We start from the raw sequence: 23,467 nt of genomic DNA on the forward strand, positions 1-23,467 counted from the left end.
TGAAGGGGGTATCCAAGAGAACTGTAGTAAAGCTGAAGTGCTTTCAACATTTACAACGCTCTCTTTGCATCTCTCGCATACAGGTTGAATCACAACTGTAATACATGTAAATATTTAAGCCTTTAAAATATTAACTGTGCCCCTTTAAATAATGTTCCTTAGTTCTGGTAGCAAATAATATAGTAAATCAAAATAGAACAAAAACTCTTTTGTTTTCTTCCCCCCTTTGAACAGAGCGTGGATCACACTTCTTGTAAACCTCATCATATTGAGGTGGGGCTAAGATGAGCATAACCAGTGACGAAGTGAATTTCTTGGTGTATCGCTATCTCCAGGAGTCAGGTAAATTACTTGTCTTTCATCAGAACACGGGTCACAGATGGAGAGAGAGAGAGAAGAAAACCAATTTATTGTATTGTGTTGTGTCAACAAAATTGTATTGAGCATTAGAGAATGGAAAACCCAGGCTAAATACTCCCTGCACAAAACCACATGTCTTTGAAACCATTCCCCATGATAATAGGGCAGACATACAAAGGTGCAAAAGTTAGGCAAAACAAGAAAATAAAAAGCATTATGTTAACAAATGTCTAGTAGAATTATGTCATACTAGCCAAAGTTATTTTTGGCAGCATATGCACAAAGCGCAATTACTTAATCCCTTGGGGTTTTTTAGCCACTTAAGAATATTTCAGTCAGATACTTGTCAAATGAAGTGAGATTTTCTGCAAATAAGCTTTTCATTGGGCTGCAGATAAGTACATTTCTAAATGGTTATTTGTGTGTGTAAATATCTGATTTTTGTGTATAATCAATATCACTGTGAATCTAATGGTGCAAGTGGAATTCTCTTTGTCTTCCCTTCCCTCTGCTCTTCTGACCGCTCTCTTTCCAAACATAGGAGGGTCTTTTAGAGTAAAACTGTAATCTGTGCTTTTAAAAAATACTTTCAAATTGATGTTTAATTTTAGAGGCTCCATTTTCTTTTTCACAGCCTGCGTCCACTTCCTAGCTAACAGCAGCCGATAAGAATGCTGCTTTGCTGATGTGTAGGGCAAGTGCATTGTCCAGGAACTGACACCCACTGTCCCAATAGGCCTAGAATTGGTCTCTGCACCTGGTTAGAGATAACTAGACCTAGTTGAAAATTTTTGAATTTCAAAATTAAAAAAAACCCATAAATTTTAGTAAAACGTCCCTTTTTTTTAACCAACTCTAGGAAAAAACTTTCTGGCCTTATTAGAATAGGCAGATGGGATCAAAATCTCAGCAGCTATTTGGAGTGGAAACTCAAATCTGGATCACTGTTCGGAGAGATCAGGGTGCTCCTGCTAGTTATCCCAGCGTGTAGTCCATTGAAGCTTATTGGAAGTTCTATGCATAATAGGCCCTCTGAGAGGCTAGCACCGGCCTTCTTTCCCCCATCTGCACAGCACTCACTGCCTGTTTCCCCTCTAATCATCTGGCTCATTAGAACAGGACATTGCTGCTGTCTGTGATCTGGTGATGGAAAGCAAGGGTTGAGAAAAATAAAATTTGATCTAAAACTTAATTTTGAAAAACAATCTGATTGGGGTTTCACTCTAAAAGGCTTTTGAACATCTAAAAAGGATGCACGGAGGATACAGCCATACCTTAGAATCCTTGAAATTACTTTCTGTTGTATATTTGCATTGTTATATTGTTTTTAATGTAAATGATTCCACATCACGGTGTTGTGCAATAATTTTCCCCTACGGGACAGCAAAAACCAAAGATGGCAGTCTTTGCATTCCTGCCCGCCATCAACATACACACTGATGCTGTGGAATGATTCAAAAGGAAACTTTATGGACCTCCCGATGAATGGCAAGATCGAAATGATGGTGGAATAAGGCTCTTCTGGATGTTTTTCCTCTACTATTTTCCAGTATTTTTTAGCATTTGCAGGGGGAAAACATTATGTTTCTACTTCACATGCAACTTTTATTTGACACAGAAAGCTATATTTCCCTAACTTTATTATGCATTAGAGTAAATACAGAGTAACTCCACTGACATCACTGGATTTACTCCATATATAAATTATATAGTTGAGAACAGAAGTTGGCACTAATAATTTAAAGGAAAAACTAACTCAAACCAAACACATTTGGTCCTGGATACTATGCATAGTCCTAGTAATAGTATCTGATCCAGTTGTGTACAGGTACAATGTTGCACGGTAAAAGAGAACTATAAGTAATCCTGTACCAGCAGATCTGTTTTTTTAAGAAGCATGTACTATACAATTGGTATTGACTTTCTGAGCAGGGCCGGCTCCACGTTTTTTGCCGCCCCAAAAAAAAAAAAAAAAAAAAAAAGCCGGAGTGCCGCTCCAAAATGCTGGAATGCTGCCCCTTGAAAAGTGCTGGTGCCTAGAGCCGGCCCTGTTTCTGAGCCAGGCTTATGCTCTTTTCCCTTATGGAGTTTTAAACTTGTATTTTTTGTAACACAAATAAAGAAATCTCAGCTTGTAAGATGCTGTGCCACCTTCTAGCATAAACAATATAGAAAGACAAGATAGTAAATTAAAAATGTCTAAACAAGCGTTTCTAATGATGGTAAATTTGATATCCTGTGGGTTTTTGTAATATAGTTTGAGTTGTCATCTACAGTTGATGGACTCTGCAAAACCAGGGATTTTCTAGATTTCCATCTATGATATTTTATATTGGAATGTGAGCATCCACCCAGCTCACAAAACATCAAGAATATAAATCAAATAGCAACATCAGAGTAATTTAAAAAGAAAACATGTGCTCAATTTTCCTTTTCTCTCCTTTTAATGTTCTCTTGTGAGAATTCTAAGCTTTTGCCCTTAAAATGTGTGTGAGTAGGGAGAGATGACAAAAGGAAACATGCACAAGACAAGTAGGCAAAGCCATACAAAGCAGGAATATTCCTAGATCATTACAAATATTTCACAGCTGTGAGGCAGCAGGTTGCTTGAGGTTAATTCAAACATTGTCATGGCAAAGGTACCTGTGGGTACTGTGCACTTCCTCATAAAAATACTCTAATGACATGATTTTGGAGGAAGTTCAAGCCTTTTAAAGTTGAAAAATTCATCAATAAACCTCAAAGGTTACTTTCTCTCGCTTAATACCTTACTAGACCGGAAAGCTTGTACCCAAGAGAATTAAAAGAATTGATTGAGGATCTCTCTTAACCATTATTGTTCAATTTTAACAAATTTTAGATTACTGGGAAAGTTCCAAAGGAATGGAAAAACGTAAATCTTGTTCCAATATTTTATAAGGGTAAATGGGATGATCCAGGTAACTATGGATCATTTAGTCTCACATTGATACTGGTAAACTCAGGGAAAGGCTGATAAGGGACACAATCAGTAAAGAATTAAAGCATGGAATCATAACTAATGCCAGTCAGCATGGTTTTATGGACAACAGGTCTTGTTAAAAAACTTGATATAATTTTTGATGTGATTATAAATTTGGTTGACTTCTGTATTTTGACTTCTGTAAGGCATTTGACTTACTCCCACATGAGATTCTGATAGAAAATTAGCACTATAGAAAATCAATGTAGTCCATACTAGATAGTTTAAAAACTGATTAACTAATTAAACCTCAAAAAGTAGTTGTACATACGGAATATTCATGCAATTGGGATGTTTCTGGTTAGATTCCACAGGGATCTGTTCTTGGACCAATGTTGTTCAAGATCTTTATCAATGATCTGGAAGAAAAGATAAAATTTGCAGATGACCTGAAAATTGGTGAAGTGGTAAATAAGGATGTGGTCAGGTCAGTTTTACACACTGATCTGGATCACTTGATGAGGTGGGCTCATTTAAACAAAGGCGTTTTAGTTTTAATACAGAAAAATCCAAGGTTATATGTCTGAAACAAAGAATGTAGGTGTTCATGCTTCAGAGATGGGGACTGTATTCTGGAATACAGTGACACTGAAAAGAATTTAGGAGGCAAGGGAGATCACTAATGGAATGTGAGTTCCCAGTGTGATGCTGTAGCTAAGAAAGAGAACACAATTATTGGATGTATAAGCAGGGGAAAATCAAATAAGAGTAGGGAGGGGATATTACCGCTGTATATGGCATTAGTGGCATTACTAGAATATTATGTTCTGTTCTGATGTCCAGACTTCAAAAAAAAAAAAATTTTGAAAAATTACAAAGGATTTAAAAGAGCTACAAAATAATATGAGATCTGGAAAACATTCCTAATAACGAGAAGTTTAAGATCAAGCTCAGTCTTGATCCAAGAGAAAGGTGGTTACTGCCAACAAATATTTACATGGGGAAGAGATTTCTGATAATAGACAGCACTTTGATCTAGCACAGGGGTTCTCAAACTGGGGGTCAGGACCCCTCAGGGGGTCGGGAGAATATTACATGGGGGGGTCGCGAGCTGTCAGCCTCCACCCCAAACCCCTCTTTCCCTCCAGAATTTATAATGGTGTTAAATATATAAAAACGTGTTTTTAATTTATAAGGCTTGCTATGTGAAAGGGGTCACCAGTACAAAAGTTTGAGAACCACTGATCTAGCAGAAACAGGCATAATGAAGTTAGAGAAATTCAGACTAGAAGTAAGGTACAAATTTTTAATAGTGAGGGTAATTAACCATTGCAACAATTTACCTAGGGACGTGGTATATTCTGTATCACTTGAAATTTTTAAATCAAGACTGGATATCTTTCTAAAAGATATGCAAGAGCTCAAACAGAAGTTATGGTCTTGGTACAAATATTATTGGGTGAGGGTTATGGCATGTGGGTTAGACTAGATGATCATAATGGGTCCCGTCTGACCATAAAATCTATGAATCTACTTCTCTACCTCACCCCATGGAATTCCAGGTAGGGTGATTAATCCTGAAACTCCTTCTTTTTCCCATAACCCTCCCATTTGTAGTAACCACAGTTGCAACAATCAATCCTTTGGCCTGGTGGATTAGCAAACATATGCAAAATGAATCCATTCTGTAGATTATTATTGTTTATAATTTATACTTTGTATTATCAAACTGACGAGGAGCCCGAGAACCATAATCTCATTGTGTTAAGTGCTGTACAAACACAGAACAGAAGACCGTCCTTGCCCCAAAGAGCTTATCATCTTAGTATAAAAAGAAGAGACAATAGATGGACCTAGACAGATGGGGGAATACAAGGAAACAATGAGACAATATTGGTCAGCATGATGGGCAGTAATATGAGCACACCAGTGGTCTAACCATTATCAGGATTTTGTAGGCATCAGGCAAAGGAGGATTTTGAAGTAGGGTAATGAGTTAGTTATGCGGATGTTTATGGGGAGCACCTTCCAAGCATGAGGGGTAGCATGAGAGAAAACACAAAGGGGTGCTTTCTTGAAAATTAACAGGTCGTGATGTAGGCTGGCATTGTTGGCCAATCAGAGATGGGAGTTGACGTTGTGATAGTGAATGAGAGATGGTAGATAGGGTGGGGATAGGCCATGTAGGGTCTTGGCGGCGAAGACAAGTAGCTTTTGTTTGATGCTATAGAGAAGGGGTAGCCATGGTCAAAGCAATGTTCTAGGAGAATGATCTCTGCAACAGCATTCTGAACAGATCTGAGTGGGGCAAGGCCAGAAAAAAGGTCGTTTCAGTAATTGAGATATGAGATTATGAGAACCTGGACAATAGCTTTGGCTGTGTGAATGGATATGAAAGGCTGGATCTTAGAGATGCTATGCTATTTATTTCTTCCTTTATAAATATGAAAAACATATAGGTCTTATCTACTCTACAGTTACAGTGTCAACCCACCAATGCACTAGATGCCTTAAATATATAACAGGCATTTGATAGTAGGTTTACCAAAAATTAAAAAATAAACTTCTGTGACTTGTAAAATTTCCCAGGAAATCAAATTTTGACATTTCAGTTCTTTTTTGAAAGGAGGGTATCTAAAAATATAGAGCATAAAGTGCTTCTCTAGGGGCACTATCAATGTTGAATCTGTGAGATGGTTCATCAGTGGCATAATAGTGTTGTTACATGTTACTTATCTTTACCAGAAAACAAATTTATTAATAGGACTCTCAAATATTTGTCTTAAGATTTTCGTGGAATCCCTGTTTTTTTGTAATGTTTAATAGGTACCCCGTTTCCCAGAATGGACAGTGTCTGCTTACGCTCGGTGTCCCACAGATTCCAAAAATATTTAGCTACAGCTCTGCTCCCCTCCAGGTACCAGTAGATTTCTAGTGCTTCCACACTCCTCCATTACTTTTTTCCCAAGTGTAGCACTGTGTGTGTATTTTTCTCCCCCAACCAGTAGAAAATACTTCTGAGAACTGCACATGAAAATGAAAAGCTCAGGGCAAAATTTTCAAACTCCAAGCTTCTAAATCCATATTTAGGCACCTGATTTTCAAAGGGGCTGGGCATCGCTAGCCCTGGTTGAGTTCACTGGGATTTCTGGGTACTCAGGACCTCAGAAAATTGGGTTACTTTATGTTTAGGTGCCTAAATACTAATTTAAGGGCTTAACTTTATGTACCCACGTGTGAAAATGTTGACCTTGCTTACTAAAGTTACAGAGACTTGCTATTAGTTTCTTCTAGAATGAAGGAGTTGCAATACCACACAACCACTTAGAATCCAGAATATAGAGTTCCCACATGCTGCCATGACTGCCCAAAACAGAACAGATGATTATTTACATTCCAGAAAGGACATCAGAACAATGCAATGAGAGACATGTGTTGTGATTAAAAGAATTCCAGTGGCAAACTGAATGGTGAGGAGAAGTAGAAATTGAAAATCCAGGTGCATTGGTATATCTGAGACTTGCATTAATTCTGTCTCATATGTTTAACCTAAATCCTCTAAACTGAACCCAAGCCTTCAGATATGAGTGACAAATCCATACTTGGCACAAATGCAGCAAAATAAGGCATTTTTTGTCCCTACGGCCCAGCCACTTGTCACTTACAATTTCTTAAAACTATTTCAAAATGAATAATTTTTATTTATTGATTTGTGTTCCTCTTCTGGCTTCTAATGCTCTTTTCTGATGTTCCTTCACTTCAGTTTGTTCCACAATATGATTTCGCTGCCCTAAAATTACCTCCCTATCTATCTCTGGCTTATACTGCTTAAAAAACAAAAAAAATCGTAGCAGCTGCCTGGCAGTGACTGTCATAGTTAAGGTTGCATAACAGTTTCCATTCTTACACTCGTAGCTTTCTGAAACTTTTCCCTTTCAACTTGAAGTTTTCCATGCTTTGTCTGCCCAAAGGTTGATACCAGACTCTTCAGAGTACAATCAGTATCTGCCACGGCATCCAACTTGATGGTGGGATAGAAACATTCACTGGATGATTTTGCTAAAATGATCAGCAGTGAAATTGTTAGGTGCTGACGTTTGAATATTTACCATTCAACTTCAGAATAGTTACTCGCTCCTCCTCAACGAAGGTGGACAGGGCAGCTTGTGTCTTATAGCTGTTTTAAATTTTCTGTTCGGAAACTCAAGAAAACAGCAATGTGGTGTTGTGTGTTTGGCTCATGTTAGAGAGATTTTTTTGCAATCATAAGGGCTAGGAATTTCTCTGTTATTTAAAGCTTAGACTGAGGCAAAAGTTATGCAATAAAAGGGGATTTTGCAGATCATAGAAACCGCAAGGCCCTGTTATGAGTTTAAACTTGTATATGTGGGAGAAGGGCTCCTTCCTGTAAACCTTCTAAGGTGAACTAGAGGGGCACACTTCCCCCTATGGAGTTCCTAAGATGCACGGGAATATTTTCTTTACAGATCTCATAAAGTTAATGGAACAGGGAGTTCTAATGTTGTCAATTTAAATAGTTCAAGATTATAGTATATCTATGTGCTCCTTACAATTTCTTGAAAGCCAGCAGAACTTCAAAGCCTTGGAGAGGGAAGCACCTTTTTTTTTTTTAATGTTCTTTTAATTTTTTTAAACTTTGACATTTTATGCAAAAATTAAATGTTACGGGTCAACAGCTAAGATCTTGAAAGTTAGGAAATATTTAAAGGTAGATTAATACTCTGTCCCCTTTGAGTTTATGTCATATGACACAATCTTAAATTACATGATCACATACAGTTTCTCAAATAAGAGAACATACATTTTTTCTGTATGCTTAGGTACATATTTATAGCATTTAGAGTGCTGTGAACTACTGTGTATACCACAGAGTTCGTAATTTTTATGAAAAGTGCATATTTACTCAGAATACTTCAGATGAAGCATAGCATAGAATAATAATAAAAAATATTGGTGTATGTAGGTCAGCTACATTTGCTTCATAGTTACCTGCCTCATCCTTTGCAAATCAGGAAGACTGTGCTGCAAGTTGAACAGGAAATATATAGTGTATGGGTTTTGACAAAATTATTAAAATACACACCTTGAAGAATAATGTATTATATAAGAAGCATAGGTCAGTCAAGGTACTGGACCACTGTGACAACAAAAATAGTGCACTGTTCTCATACTTACGAAGTCTGCTGATGATGATTTCCCCCCCCAATTCTATTCATTAGCTTCAAAGACCTTTTAAAGAGCCTCTCTATAAATATGCTTTTAAACAATGTCACTCAAGTGCTGCTGAATTTACCTGGTGCATGTACAAAGCTCATATCAGCTGCTACATTTCAACATGTACTAGTCACATCTTTTGAAGCCTCCAAATTACAGTGAAAAGGACAAGAGAGCTCTCTAGAAAAGAACTTAATTACATATTGTTTTCAGTCACTTAGGCCTTGTCTACACACACAAGTCATACCATTATATGACTATGCCAGTATAGTTACAGCAGTACAACCTCCCTAGCATGGGCTCAGTTATACCAATAAAAATGTGCTTATATGCTGATATAGCTTATTCCATCTTTTTGTTCTGTGTTGTACAGTGCGTAACCTATTTCTTGTCCATGACTAGGTCTCCTTGGCACTGCAGTAATGCAAATAGATAATAATAAAATAATAATTAATAAATAAACCAGTATATCTGTGTCCACACGAGGGGTTATGCTGTGTTTATTATTTTGGTAAAACAATACAGCTCTAACTGACAGCTATATCAGTACAAAAACTGTGTTTAGACCAGAACTAAACTGCTACGTGCCTCAGTTTCCCCACCTGTAAACTGAGGGTAATAATACTTACCCTGCCTCACATGGGGTGTTGAGGTTTTGTTCATTAATATTTGTAAAGCACGCTGAAGTCCTCTGGTTGAAGGCACTGCAAAAATGTTGAGTAGCGTCTATTTTATTTGATCAAAGTGTGAGATAAAGGTGCAGAACTAGATAAGGGTGGAGAGTGGGCCAGGAGTTAGTTACTTATTCTGAGTATCTGGACAACAAGAATGAGATGGTGAATCCAACTTTTCAAGTGTTAAAACTAGCCTTCGTGGCAATGTGACGTCAATTTTTAGTTGTGATTTAGCAGAGAGCTGGTCTATGGGTGAACAGGCTCATTTACATGATGTCTCATTTTCCATTGGCCCAACCTACTCAATGAAAAGAGAATTGCTTCTGCAGATGAGCCAAATTTCTGATGAATAAGCGGCTCGATGTAGAGACAAGATTTGTGACCTTCCAGGGGTTATTTCAGATGCACAGAGCCCTTAGTGTTCTTAGAACAGATGTTGTATCTGCGATATTGGAAAACAATACTTGAGAAATGGAACAAAATCAGCATTAGTTCAAATAGATATGTCTCCCAATAACTGACCTGATTATTTAAAGAGAAACGGTCAATTGGATTTTTATAAATTGGCTAATTAAAAAGAAATATTTTCTGTTAGATTATGCTTTATATAGTCTTTTTTTAACTCCTCTGAAAACATTGACAAGCCTTCCTCTCTCTCCCTCCTTTGCTTTTATTATCTTTTTTAAAACTAAGGGAAACTGACTATACAGTACATTGGGGACCGTGAAACTGGCTGTATTCAAAGTATTGTCAAAAGTACATAGTTAAAAATGAAAGACTTTCAACTTTTTTTCCCCCCAAATATAGTAATCTTGGGCATTACTTGTAATAGTAGCAGTGCAAATTTTTCAGACAGAAATGTGTTTTTTTCAGTTGATGTCCCTTTTAAATGAAAAGGGTACTTCATCATTACACTGCCTGATAAATTTTGATGTTCTAGTGTCTCATAGTACATCACATAGCCCTTACAGATGTATTTTCATTCTAATTTATAGCTTATTTATTTAACTAATGGAAAATAAACATTATTTCTCAGTTTAGAACTTTATTACTATCCATAATTCCTCACTCTGCTTGCCACCGTCTTTATTCCACTCTGAAAATACGAAATACATTTAAAAGATCAAGAAGTGCAATTAGAAGTCAAGCTCATTTCACTTATGATCAAAGTCAGGTTTGGATCCAGATGTGAAATGGTTTGGTCTAAACATGCAATTTTTCTCTAATGCATTTTGCCAACCTCTTGTAGATAAAAAGCAATTTGGCTTTTATGCTGACAACACCTTTGTCACATGAAATAATGTGAGAATCATGATCACAGTGTGCACTTTTTTCATAGGCTGACAACATAGAGAGGCAGTATATCAATAGTACTGTTATGAAATTCAAACACCACATTTAACAAAACAAAGGACAATTTTTTTTTTTGTCTGTAGATACAGAAGCATAGCAGTTTGGTCATTCCTTGTTCTGGTTAAGTTTTCGGAGGAAACTAATTATCTGTATACCCATGCCATTTTGTATGTATTGGGGTGAAAAATAATCAACATTATGTATGTAAACTGTATTACTTATGTTCCCAAATATTTATTTCATATGTACAAATGCCCATATGAGTAAATACATGTTTTGCAAATTTTGAAAACTTGTCCCACTGCATGTCTTCCTTCACTCTTATCCATTTTGCATCAGGAAGGCATATTAAAATGTAGGGTAAGGAAAGCAATTCAGAATTTAGCAAGTTCTGGTAAAGGAAAAGAAATACACTGAGTATCCTGTTCTTCTGCCATTCGCAAGGCCCTACTTAGTCAGTATTTCCTTCTGAATCATTTCACAGATTTACAAACTTGGCTGTTTTAAATTCTCTTTGGCCTGTGTCTTGGTATACAGTGTCAGATCTGAGCATGTATGGTCATTTTTAAGACAGAAGAACACAAACAATTGTACCCCTTTTCAGATGTGCTTTTTTACCCATAATTCCAAGCAAGTTTGTAGACATTTTTAAATTAGACATTGTAAATTATTAGGCTCTAATGAAGATGTATCTATTGTGTTGTATTGAATAAATTATTGACTTGAGACATTTTAGAAGGATTTGCTGAATAAATAAAAGGGTTTACTGAATATCATAGGCATGGGGGGAAATTACAGTATCAATTTTGGGGAAAAGTTTTAGATCAGGCCTACGCTTGAAAGGTTTTGACAGCATAGGTATATTATACCAACAAAGTGGATGCAGCTCACACTTGCAATAATGCACATTTGCCAGTACACCTCTACCTCGATATAACGCTGTCCTCGGGAGCCAAAAAATCTTACCGCGTTATAGGTGAAACCTCAATATATCGAACTTGATTTGATCTGCCGGAGCGTGCAGCCCCGCCCCCCCGGAGCATTACCACGTTGTATCCGAATTTGTGTTATATCGGGTGGCGTTATATCAGGGTAGAGGTGTATATCTTATTCCAGCTACCTTGCCCATCCCTCTCCTACCCCGCCCTTCCCCTAGCAAAATACGCTATACTGGCAAAAGCACAGTTTTTCTAGTATAACTATATCTATAGTAGGGGCTTTTGCTGGCACAACTGTGTTGGTCACAAGTCACACCTCACCACACCTCTGCTATGCCAGCAAATGTTTGTAGTGTAGATCTGACCTTGCTATCTTGGGAACTGAAAAGTCCATGGTGACCATCTGTAGAAACCATCTCAGTGTTGAAAGCCTTGCTTGTTCATTACTGAGTGTCAACAGCAATGTCCTTTCACTGCTGCTTGCAGGTGGTTATTGTAACTGACGGAAGAACACAGCTTAGAGCAAAACATGCTAAATATGATCTCCATTGCCTAAAAATGAGTCTTGAAATGATACACATCCTCTCCTTTGACCATTGGTTCAGAGGACAGGTCTGGAAGATGATGATATTATTAATGTAATAAGAGAGGATGACTTTTTTGGAGTGGCCGTCGGAGAAGATTGCAAATCTTGCCGATTTGCATAAATAGTTGCATTAAAATGTCAGATCAGTGTTGACATTTAATTACAGATTGTCAGGCTAATTTATATGATGTGATTAAAAGATAGAATTATTTCAAGCTTTTATTTTTTAAAACAAAACAAAAAAAAACCTCTTTCCATTTTCCTTGTCCTGCCTCCTCCCTGTATCATATTTCTTAAATAGATTTAAATGGTAAAAGCCAAATACTGCTCATCAAAAGATCATTTCCAAGTTTTATTAATCTTTTCCAACATATTTTCCTGCTTCACAAAGATAATCCCTGCCCAAAGCATTCTTTGGCACATCATAAAATAATTTGGGGTTGCAGAGTTTCACTCTGAATTCTTGGCAGATGCTGAGCAGGTCAGATATCCAAGGAAAAGGGTGTAACTTTTAATATTTGTGAATAATTGCTTCTACAAAACTTAGTAGGCCACCATGCACACTGTAATTTTGGCAGCTGACATAAACTACAGCATAGGATCCTTTCTTTATATTTCCTAGGGACTATGAAAGAACTTGTAATACAGGACCCATTTCCCAGGGTTCTGGAAATCATTTTAATGGTTCAGTAACCCTAATCTTAATACAAATGTGCAGGCCCTATTGTTCAGCTGATTTTCTAAAAATATATTTTGACTGCAGTTCTTATTTTACATTGCTAATGTGTGTCCTTGTTAAGTCCTTTATGTAATCACTAAGGTAAGTCTTCAAAAATAAGCAGGCGCTGCTGAAAAAGAGAGAGGCACTCTAGGACATATTACCCAGAATGAAAAAAGCTCAACTTGGAGAAAAATCGGAGTCTGCTGTGAATAATAAACAAGATGCGGTTTAGGATGTGTGCCCACCTTTAAACTGTCTGCATTAAAACAGAACACATGCAGTGGCTTGAGGCAGCAGAATGATATTAACCGTATGTAAATAATCTCTTAGCGATACCAGGGTTCCACTTGTAATGCCACCAATTTACTCACACTCCGCTCTGAAGGAGAGTATATTCAATGCCGCCATAAGTGCCCTGTGATAAATAGAGATTTAATCAGAATCAAAACTACAGTTCTGCTAGTAAATGTCATTGATAATACAACATATGACTGGGTCAGGGAAAAAGCGAATGACTTTCGTCTGGCAGTTCCGTCTCTTCTGGGGAACGTCCGACTTCAAAGACCTGCTCCAGTGGAACAGCTTCACCAGGACAGATGAAGAGAGATTCACCCCAGAATAGCCTGGGAGGGCACTGCCTTGGGAGAGGGAAGACCTGGCCTCAAGTCCCTTCTCCAGAGCAGGAATTCAAACACTGGTCTCCCCCATCCCAAGTGAGTGTCCTAACCACTGGGCATGCCTCCTCCAGCTGTGTTGTGAATCTGGTGCTTTAAAAATGCCTGGAAGCAAAATGTTTTGGGTCGAAGGACAGGTTTTGTTTAACCCCCAAATGGACTTTTTCAATTCACTGACATTTTTGGAATTTCCAGTTCAAACTAAACTGACTTTTTTTTTTTTAAATCGGAACTGCCAGCAAACCAAAAAATCCGTTATTTGCCCAGCTCTGATTACAAGCGCTGGCTTGTATTTTGCAAATAAGTAGTTGATATACCTGCTTTTCACCTCCCTGCCCCAGTAACCCTTCAAAATACTTATTTTCATCCTCATTTGTGTATGCTTCTAATTAGTTATTCTTTCAGTGCCTCCCCTTCACCCCATTTGTGGTAGCAAGACTCTTATTTATTTCTAAGCATCACATCACACAATTCTTCCTTCCCTTCCTTCCTCTGAGATGTAACTCCCAAGACCCAGGTGTCAAACTGTGGAAGATATTTTTCCAGAAGTTGCATCTGGGCCCTTGGCAGGCTCCGCAAGCGGTTGTGCTGGCAGCTTTGGAGTTACTCAGGGTTTGGGGACACGGTTAAGCTGCAGATGGGACTGTGTGGGATGTCTTGTCCTTCTGAATGCCACTTTCTTTCGATTCACTTGTAATTCTACAGAATGCCTCTACTTGATACGTCTAAATCCTTCGTGAGATTTGCACATAGGCCTATTTATGGAAATAAAGACTGCTCTTTTACCCCCTCATACCCAGATTTTTTTTTTTCCTGCAACCTGTGGTACTAGCCAACTTCCTAATACACATTCCACTCTTGCACAATTTTTTACAACAGTTAAATTCACAGTCTTGGTGCCAGTGTTTATGCTGCTTTAAAAAAATATTCATGCACTCAGAATCCCCAAATTGCCAGGAACATGCAAACCAGAGCCATTTTAAAACCAGTGATATTTTAAAACCATTTTGTAACCCTGCTCTTTTTTGTATCCCCTACCTGTCACATTGCTTTTAAGGGAATAAATATGCTATCTAGGGGAAGAGGAAAGGAAGAAATGGGATGGGGGTTTAGTGAAAAAGTATGGTCTCAATAAATAAAAATAAACCAAGATTTTAAAAATTATCTTAACTATGATTAGAGCTGGTTAAACCCAACTAAAAGAGTGTGGCAAATATTAATTTATATTCCAAGGGCTGGTCTACACCCAGCCGCTAGTTCGGCGGCTGGGGATCAAAGTTCCGGGTTCGACTTATCGCGTCTGGTCTGGACGCGATAAGTCGAACCAGGAAGTGCTCGCCGTCGACTGCGGTACTCCAGCTCAGCGAGAGGAGTACCGCGGAGTCGACGGGGAGCCTGCCTGCCGCGTGTGGACCGCGTCTGAACCGCGGTAAGTTCGAACTAAGGTATGTCGAATTCAGCTACGTTATTAACGTAGCTGAATTTGCGTACCTTAGTTCGAATTGGGGGGTTAGTGTAGACCAGGCACAAGTGGCTGCTCAGTTTGACAGAGTTCGTTCTTCCCCTTTCCCCTCCCCATTATTAACAAATGTAACAAATCCAGGTGGTCTGTGCAGGACCTCAGGATCTAAAAGCATCAGCCTTTACTGTTTCAGCTAAAGGACTAGGATCACTAATGCAAAAGCAGGAACAGCCACACAAATCTCCATATGAAGAACCACCTCGTTAGTATGAGTTATATAAATATTTGTGAGAATGGGTTTTTATTCCCAAATGTTTGGAGAATGACTCCTTTTCATACAAACACCTGGGGTTTGGTCCGTCACAAGAATATTCAGTAGAAACGATGCACATTTTGGTGGTCATAATTCCTTGTTCTCCATGTCATTCAGTCAGGGAGCAGTAACAGTGCTGAGGTGACAAGTCACACGTTGTGAATAATTAAAATGAACAGTTTGCAAAAAACCTAGAGGCTAAAACTTATTTTTATAAGCTATTTGAAAATTGTGGTAAATAAATTTAGCCTGCTCTGGAGGAGTTCACAAACAGAAACAAGAACTACACTAAGCAAATAATTCAGCCAGCTCTAACCAGGATCCCCACAATGGCAGGCCTGGCCTGTGATGCTTCAGAAGCTACTGCTTCCAAAGAGGAATTGTCATCCTGTACACCCATCCAAGTGCAGCAGAATGTACAATAGCTGTTGTAGTGTAAGATAGTAAGTCACACAAGACAGCTATTTACAGAGTTAAAGGAGTCAGAAAGAGAAAGGCGCTCTTAATATATGTCAGCTACTTTAATTTATGATTGCTAGACCAGCTAGGACAGATAATACTCAAAAGCACCTCGTTTGTATGTTTATAAGTAAAAATCCTTACCTCACATTTCAGCTGAGACCTAAATCCACAGAAGGGAGGGAATTCTCACTTAGATTGCCATGGCAGCATAACTCTGTCCCACAATTGTGTCTGTGTTTTGGAAATGCATTGCTGTTGTTCCGAAAGTGTGCGAGGTGTATTACAGGCAATTTAAAATGACAAGATCTTTGCCCCCAAAAGCTTGCAACGTGGCCAGGTTACAGACGAAGAACAGAATTGTGTTAATTAAAAAGGCAACAGCTAATTGACATACCCGGTCCCTTTAATATCACATACAAAAACTGTTTTAAGAAGTACCATATTCAATGGGAAAATGTATAACCAATTTAGAGGAAAATTCATGTTTATCTCACTTTCTGTGGATGAAGCAAAATGACTAAAACATGAATTTTGTGCAATTGTCAGATATATTTTTGGTGTGAATTAGGGAATATGCATTGTTTCAAAGTAGCCCTTATATTAACATTTTTAGGGTTTTTTTTAAATTCTGTTTCCATTGCATTCATTCTAAGCCCATTATCTTGTCCTCCATCAAATCCTTTTTCAAGGCCCAGTTCTTCCATGATTCCTACAAGATATCAGCTAACTAATAATGGCTATATTAAGGAGCTGCCATGTAGAGCTGCTGTGTTTTTTAAAAGGTATATAATGTATATATAAATTACGCATATTTTGATTGTTTACCTTTTCTCCTCTTTTCACAATATGGCCAAAAAAAAAAAAAAAAATAGAAGAGTCGGACAACACTCCGATGGGTCTGTTTTCTGGAAGCAAACAGTAATAGCAACATAATGAATTGGAGTGTGTCACTCACAGATGACAAGCCTGTTCAACTGGGAGAAGGAGAGGCAGAAAGAAACTAGTGTGTGGCATTATATTCCCCCTCTCCCTCTATTTGACTGTTCTTACCTCTTTACGGATAGTCACTACCTCAGAGGATCCACATTTCTTGCTATGTGTCTGTGTAGGAATTAACACAACATGGTCCCATTTCCTTGGTGGTACAAGATAACAAATTAATAATAATTTATAGAACAATGTGGAATTATTGCAATGATGAAAATTAAATCTAGTTTATGGGAAATAATACACAGGGACACTCAGTGTGAATTTTAAGTGGTTTAGTTAAAGTGCATTAAACCCTGTGTGGACACTCTCAGGTCTGGTTTACACTACAGAGTTAGGTTGGTACAAGACAGCTTTATGTCGACCTAACTATAGAAGTGTCTACACTTAAATTTTGCTCCTGACGATATAAATGTCCTGCTGTGCAGACTTCCTAACTCCACCTCCATGAGCGGTAAGGACGCGCACCACTGATACAAGGAGCAAAGTATAGTCACGCACAAGCGATGTAGTTACTGTGGAAGCTGTATGCTGATGCAAGTTAGGTCGACTTAATTTTGTAATGTAGACATGGCCTCATTCAGAATTTAAGTGGCCTTAATTTGGTTTAGTTTTATTTCAATTAAACTAAACCAAATTATGGCTACTTATGAGTATCTCCACAGGGGTTTAATGCAGTTTAACTAATCCACTTTAAATTCACACCTTTAGTTAATTTGGATTGATTTTCCTGAGTGTCACTATGTAGCCAAGCCCACAGATTCAACAACTTTTCTCTCCTGCTTTATTCAGTACTGTGACAGTGTGTCTGGTTTCAGTCAATTACAAATTCAAATTGTCCCCATCAAATCATATCTACCATTTGCAGAGCACATTCTGTCTCTGCTCTCCCCCTCCCCAACTGCCTCAACAGTCTGCATACAGTCATCAGAGGGGGTGGTGTTCCAGTTTCTTGGCTTTTAGCTCCTTAATGTGGGTTTCTGAACCTTAGAAGAGAGGCCAAGTTAACTCCATGTAACATGACCATTTAAATAGCTAACCTTTGAAACTTGCCTTTGTTTAATGGAGATCTTCTCTGTGTATGGCTGAAATATAGAGAGATACAACACTACTATATAATACTGTACACAGACATCAAAGAGATCTGATGACATCTGGTAACCATAAAAGCAAAGCTCAAGTGATTTACGATGTCATTGGAACCCTGACATTTGTGCAGCTTCATTCAGTTTTCCTGTTGTGAGAGTTATACTTCAAAAGCATACACTGTATAAAATGTCCATTTCCCTGTTGATTTTATAAAATGTTGCTGGAGAAGTACAGGAAACTAGGAGAAAATTTCTTTTCTTCTTTAAAATATACAGTTTAATTTCAAGACTGTTCTAAAAGGGATTATGACATCAGATATTGTTCATTCAGCCAACCTTTGTTTGATACACTCCTTGATTTTCACACTACAGTCTTATTTGTTAAAAGGTTAGGAAAGCTGTCTTGCTGATGCTCAAAAGATTGAATATTGCTTTTTCTAGCTTTTTCATGCCCTAGCTATGACTGTTTTGTTTTGTTGTCTGGCAGTTGCTTTTGTAATGGTATGTTATTTAAACATCTGCAGAGATGCTATACATTTATATAAGCTAGAAGCCAAACATCTGTTTTTAAATCCATGTTTCAAGTCCCTTTCCCTGCCTAATATTTTCAGGATGTAAAATGAAAACCTTGAAGCTGTGTGTATTAATGTGACTTCTGCATGGTGAATAAGTGCATTTTCATGTTCGAGCAGGTGATGATGAGTTAGCAGCCTTCAATGATGTGTCATGTCCCTCAGTATTGAGCAAGGTGATTAGCTGCAGGCCCAAATTATAGCCTACAGTCTGCTGGCCCAAGATATATCCCTCAGCCTGCCAACAGAAAAGAGGATGCAATAACAGGTGTAAAAGTGTAGTTAAAATGAAACCTAGTGTACATCTACACTAGTAGCTTTACATCTGTTGCTCCAGGGTTTGGTGGTTTGGAGTTTTAATGCTGCCAATCCTTTGATTTAGCCAGAGACCACTTACAAAATCCTTACCTGTCAGGATCACAGCGTAACTTCTGTGTGAACTTTAATGCCTTTTGACCCACAGTTTAGTCACCCGATTACTCTCCATTTATGAGTGCATGAGTAGATTGGCCATGAAATCAATGACACCATTCTAAAAAGAGCCGACTTTAAAAAATAATGTTATAATGTGCACAAATTTAAAATAAAGTAGGACCTGTTTGGGTAATATTGGATAGTCACACACCATAGATGTGGAGATTTCAGTGTTACGCGACTCTGTTATGAGACCAGGGCTCTGGACTGACACACTCCAGCACAGGTTCACTTTATTATTATTTATTTACTTATTTTTGCACCAGCCAGAAATGTGCTTTACACGTTTGACAGAACAAATAAGAAAAAGTCCTTGCCCTGCAGAGCTTACAATCTAATCTGATGGGTGGTCAGGTACCAAATAAACAAGAGAAGGGCAGGACAGAGTAGCAAAGGACCAGGGCGATATAAATTAGATCACTCAGTTCTGTGCTTTACGTCACCCATTATTCTTTTTCAGAACTAGGCTTGTAGCCAGAGCTGAACCTCTTCAGCATACACGTCGACACCCAAAAGGGACGGGGAGCATGGGGCAACATGTGGAGACAGTGGCAGAAGTTAAGATGAGGGGGAAGGGAAGACAAATAACAGAATGGGGGTGGAGGGAAGGCGAGGAACTTTAAAAAGCAAATATTTCAATTTCAGTGGGGGGATGTCTGAGGGGGCTGGGGAGATTGTATTTCTGAGTTTCTTTTTGCTACTGATCCAACTAACTGGGATCATAGTTGGTTGGATTGGTTGCCAAAATAATCTTTCAAAGAGAGAGAGAGAGAGCATCCCTCCTGAAATTCTGGAATAACTCCATAGTCCCCTCCCGCTCCCCACACATAGTTGGACAGAATATTGATATGGGGGGAAATCCCTTAACGGACAAAACTGTAAATTAAACCACTGTTGACAGGGGGAAGAGGTGTAGATATGTATAACGGAAGTATTTTCATTTGAGAGCTGCTGTTCTCTTCTCCCACTCGTCTAGTCGGCGGAGAGTGTGAGGGTTTTCCTGTTTGAGACATGGCAATGGTGGTTTCCTCAAGGCTTTTAATGTTAGATTAATGCTCTGGAGACAATGCGGTGATAAATGGGTTCCTACAGTTATATCTACATCCTGTTCTCCCTTCCCCCCTCCCACATGTCCACTCACATGCACAGTCCAGGTACTTTTCCAAGTTGTAATGCTTGTTCTTGCACAAAGCAACAGTTCTGACTAGTTTCCCCTAGTGATTAAACTGCAGCTCCTTCTTTCAAAGTGTATCCGCTAAATCCTTTAATTTGAGATGCAGAGTGCTTTATTATCAGCTGTTTCCTAGGAAGATGACACAAATGAAATGGGGACGAGAAAGGCTTACGGTTAACTGAGGAGTGGTGCCAGTGAATTGGCTTGTCATCTGTGATGTGATACATTCCAATTCATTATTTTTGCTATTACTGTTCACTTCCAGAAGATAGATCCATGAGAGTGGCCTCCGTCTTTTTGTTGTTGTTTCATATTATAATGACTAAGCTCTGCGTTTCAGATTATAGTCAGTAATCAGAGCTGTGGGCAGAGAATTGAGTATTTCTTATCTTCTGAAAGAGAATGGCTCCCCTGTGTGAGCTGCAAGTATGCCTTGGCCAAATGCAACCTGTGCAATGATAAAGATTAAAGTATTTGGCTTTGGAAAAGCTTGATACTAAATTAGAGAGGAAACAGAAGATTCGAGTCAAATTTTTAGTAGCTGCACTTGCCACCAGCATGAGTTGTTTTAATAGGTATATTTTTTACTTGAACACTGATCATGAAAGCTTTTCATTTCTGTATAAATTTTGTTTACAAATTAAATGTAGTTGGAGAGGAGGGGAAGAAGAAACAGTAAGATGGCTCTGTTAACCTAACTGACCTAATGCAATCAAACTGTATTTTTCCATTTATGTGTCAGTGCCTTTCACAGTTTAAAACAGTATATTTTTAGATTGAAAAGGGTGCCTATCATGTTGATGAGTTCAGATTTCATATCATGGCTTCCTTTCTTGCTTTCAGGTTTCTCCCATTCGGCCTTTACATTTGGTATCGAAAGCCACATTAGTCAGTCCAACATCAATGGAACACTAGTGCCACCTGCTGCCCTCATCTCTATTCTTCAGAAAGGCCTGCAGTATGTGGAGGCTGAGATCAGCATCAATGAAGTGAGTACACTCATTGCCACAAGCGGGAAGTGCACTTTTGCAATTTACAAACGTGCTAGAAGGTGGCATATGAAATCACACATTTTCGGTTGAACTCAACAGGTCAGATGAACATGAGACAGCATCTGAGGTGTCTGGAGATTAGCTTCATTTTAATACATTTCTCCCCACAGAAGCACCTGAAAAGGCTCTACGATACTTTCCATTTCCACAGCGGCAGCTCCAGGCACCAGCGCTCCAAGCGCGTGCCTGGGACGGCAAGCCACGGGGGGCGCCCTGCCGGTCCCTATGAGGGCGGCAGGCAGGCAGCCTTGCGGGAGCTCCGCCAGTCCCGCGGATTCGGCGGCAATTCGGCGGTGGGTATGCCTAAGCTGCAGGACCGGCGGACCTCCCGCAGGCGTGCCGCCGAATCCGTGGGACTGGGGACCTCCCGCAGGCATGCCGCCGAAAGCCGCCTGCCTGCCATGCTTTGGGCGGCAAAAAATCTAGAGCCGCCCCTGAATTTGCAATTATAGCTTGGAGGATGGATTTTTTTGATGTTACTGGTGCGTAAGTAAAGAAGTTAAATACTCAGGGAGCCTTATGGTGCATAAGAAAATATATGTCCTTTAAAAAAAAAAAAAAAAAAGTGTTTCTGTTTTCAAAACCACAAGCATTCAATGGGGAAAGTCTGCATTGTATCATAAAACTTGGATTGTATACTCTGTTAGCAGATAGGACTTCCAGCAAGTGCTAGGGCCCTGATCCAAAACCCATTGAAGTCAATGGAAAGATTCCCATTGATTTCAATGGGCTTTTGGATCAAGCCCTAGAAAAGACACGTGGCCAAATGGTGTGACTGAGCCAGGCAAAAGAATCAAGACATTCCTGAGGTCTAATCCTGACTCTGCTGTTGAATCCATCAACCTGCAAGCTCCCAACAAGGTGGACAGTTCAGTGAAACAAAGGGACTACACAGGAAAGTCCAGTAGTTCTGCCCTGCCTAACTTAAGAACATGGTGCCACAGCAAAAGGAAATGAGACAAGCCAGGTCTTACTATATTACACAGTACTCACCATGTATACTTTTAATTAAGCAAGATCTTGACTCTAGATAAATAATAATTTCCCATGTGCACATTCACTTCCCCTCCCCCCCCCCATGCACCTTGAGTAGTCGTGGAAAAATCCATTATAATACCCAAGCTAATAAATATTTTTTTAAAACAGGGAGGGGAACATTTTTACCTCTGTCAGGTAATACGTGGGTGGTGGTAATCTTTAATATATATTAATTCATATGAAAGCTATCATTTCTTTTGACTGTAAAATGCTTGTGCCTGAGCAGCAGGGGTGAGAACAAAAGGACGGGGGGAAAGAGGGTGAGGAAGCGCTTGTATTCTATAATATAGGGCATGGTTGTATATCACTCATTTTTAGAGGTAAAAATGTTATGTTTATTTTACTCTCTCAATAGAACGAACCAGCAATATTTAGCAGTTATCTTTTTTTTTTAATATAAAAGCAATTGTATTTGAGATTAATGCCAAATTACACATTGATGTATTTGTAATAATAAAACACCCATAGGGATTTGTTTTGGTTTTCTGCCACTTAACATTTTGCGGTTGGATGCTGCAAAACATGTTGCAATTGGATCAAGGTGGGTGGACCCTGGCACCTGTGGACATCACCACTGACAGTTTGGCCTCTGTGCTAATGCAAGAGTCATTCCAAGTGGATCTTATTCCGGATCACAGCACAAATAGGGAAAATGCTCTAAAAATATGTACACTGTTGCAAGATTTATGGTGCTTTTATACTTTTTTTAAAACACCGATAATCACATTTTTGTATGCTTCACTGTATTTTTAACTTATTCAAACTGAAAACACTAATTATGAATTCACTTGTCCAATTGTGCTATTTAATTTATTTAATAAGTTTATCTCCAATTTCATGTCCCTTAATATAATTGTGCTTTATAATTGCAAATATAATTTTTTCACCTTTATTTTAATGAATTGTTTTTGCACTTCATACTTAAATGCTCACACAAAGACACCGAGTTCTGAAATGATCAATAGCAGACAAAACTTAGAGGGAATTGGAATGCTATATTATAATGGCATTGCTAATTATGCCATTCAAAGAAGGTTAGAGCTAGACCTAAAAGGCCTCAGCATTTACTTTCATGCCAGCAATGATCATCTATTTTTGCTGGTGGCTGTTTTAAAGAGAGGGAGCTTACAATCTAAAAAGGCAACACAAGCAAAAAAGTAATAAGAAACAGGGCCGGTGCAACCCCTTAGGCGACCTAGGCGGTCGCCTAGGGCACTAGCATTTGGGGGGCGGCATTTCAGGTCCTTCGGCGGTGACCGCAGCGGCCGGATCTTCAGCCGCCCTGGTCGTCGTCGGCATTTAGGCAGAGGGAGCTGGGGCAGGGGGACTCGGGGAGGGCCGCCTGCAGCAAGTAAGGGGGGGG

The 23,467-nt window shown here is 38.8% G+C and overlaps 1 protein-coding gene across 1 annotated transcript in view; it reads left to right on the forward strand.

The window, feature by feature from the left end:
• The first annotated feature begins 245 nt into the window (after positions 1-245).
• Positions 246-23,467, forward strand: part of LOC113406217 (F-box-like/WD repeat-containing protein TBL1X) — a 57,114-nt gene continuing 33,892 nt past the window's right edge. The window contains exons 1-2 of the mRNA XM_026649541.1: positions 246-342; positions 20,858-21,003. Of these exons, the coding sequence (XP_026505326.1) occupies positions 285-342; positions 20,858-21,003 (204 nt within the window). The 5' untranslated portion in view covers positions 246-284. The remainder of the gene's footprint in view (positions 343-20,857; positions 21,004-23,467) is intronic.

This window comes from Terrapene carolina, unplaced genomic scaffold (genome assembly GCF_002925995.2).
Source record: "Terrapene carolina triunguis isolate 2854851 unplaced genomic scaffold, T_m_triunguis-2.0 Scaffold23, whole genome shotgun sequence".
In the NCBI taxonomy this organism is placed as follows: domain Eukaryota; kingdom Metazoa; phylum Chordata; order Testudines; family Emydidae; genus Terrapene; species Terrapene triunguis.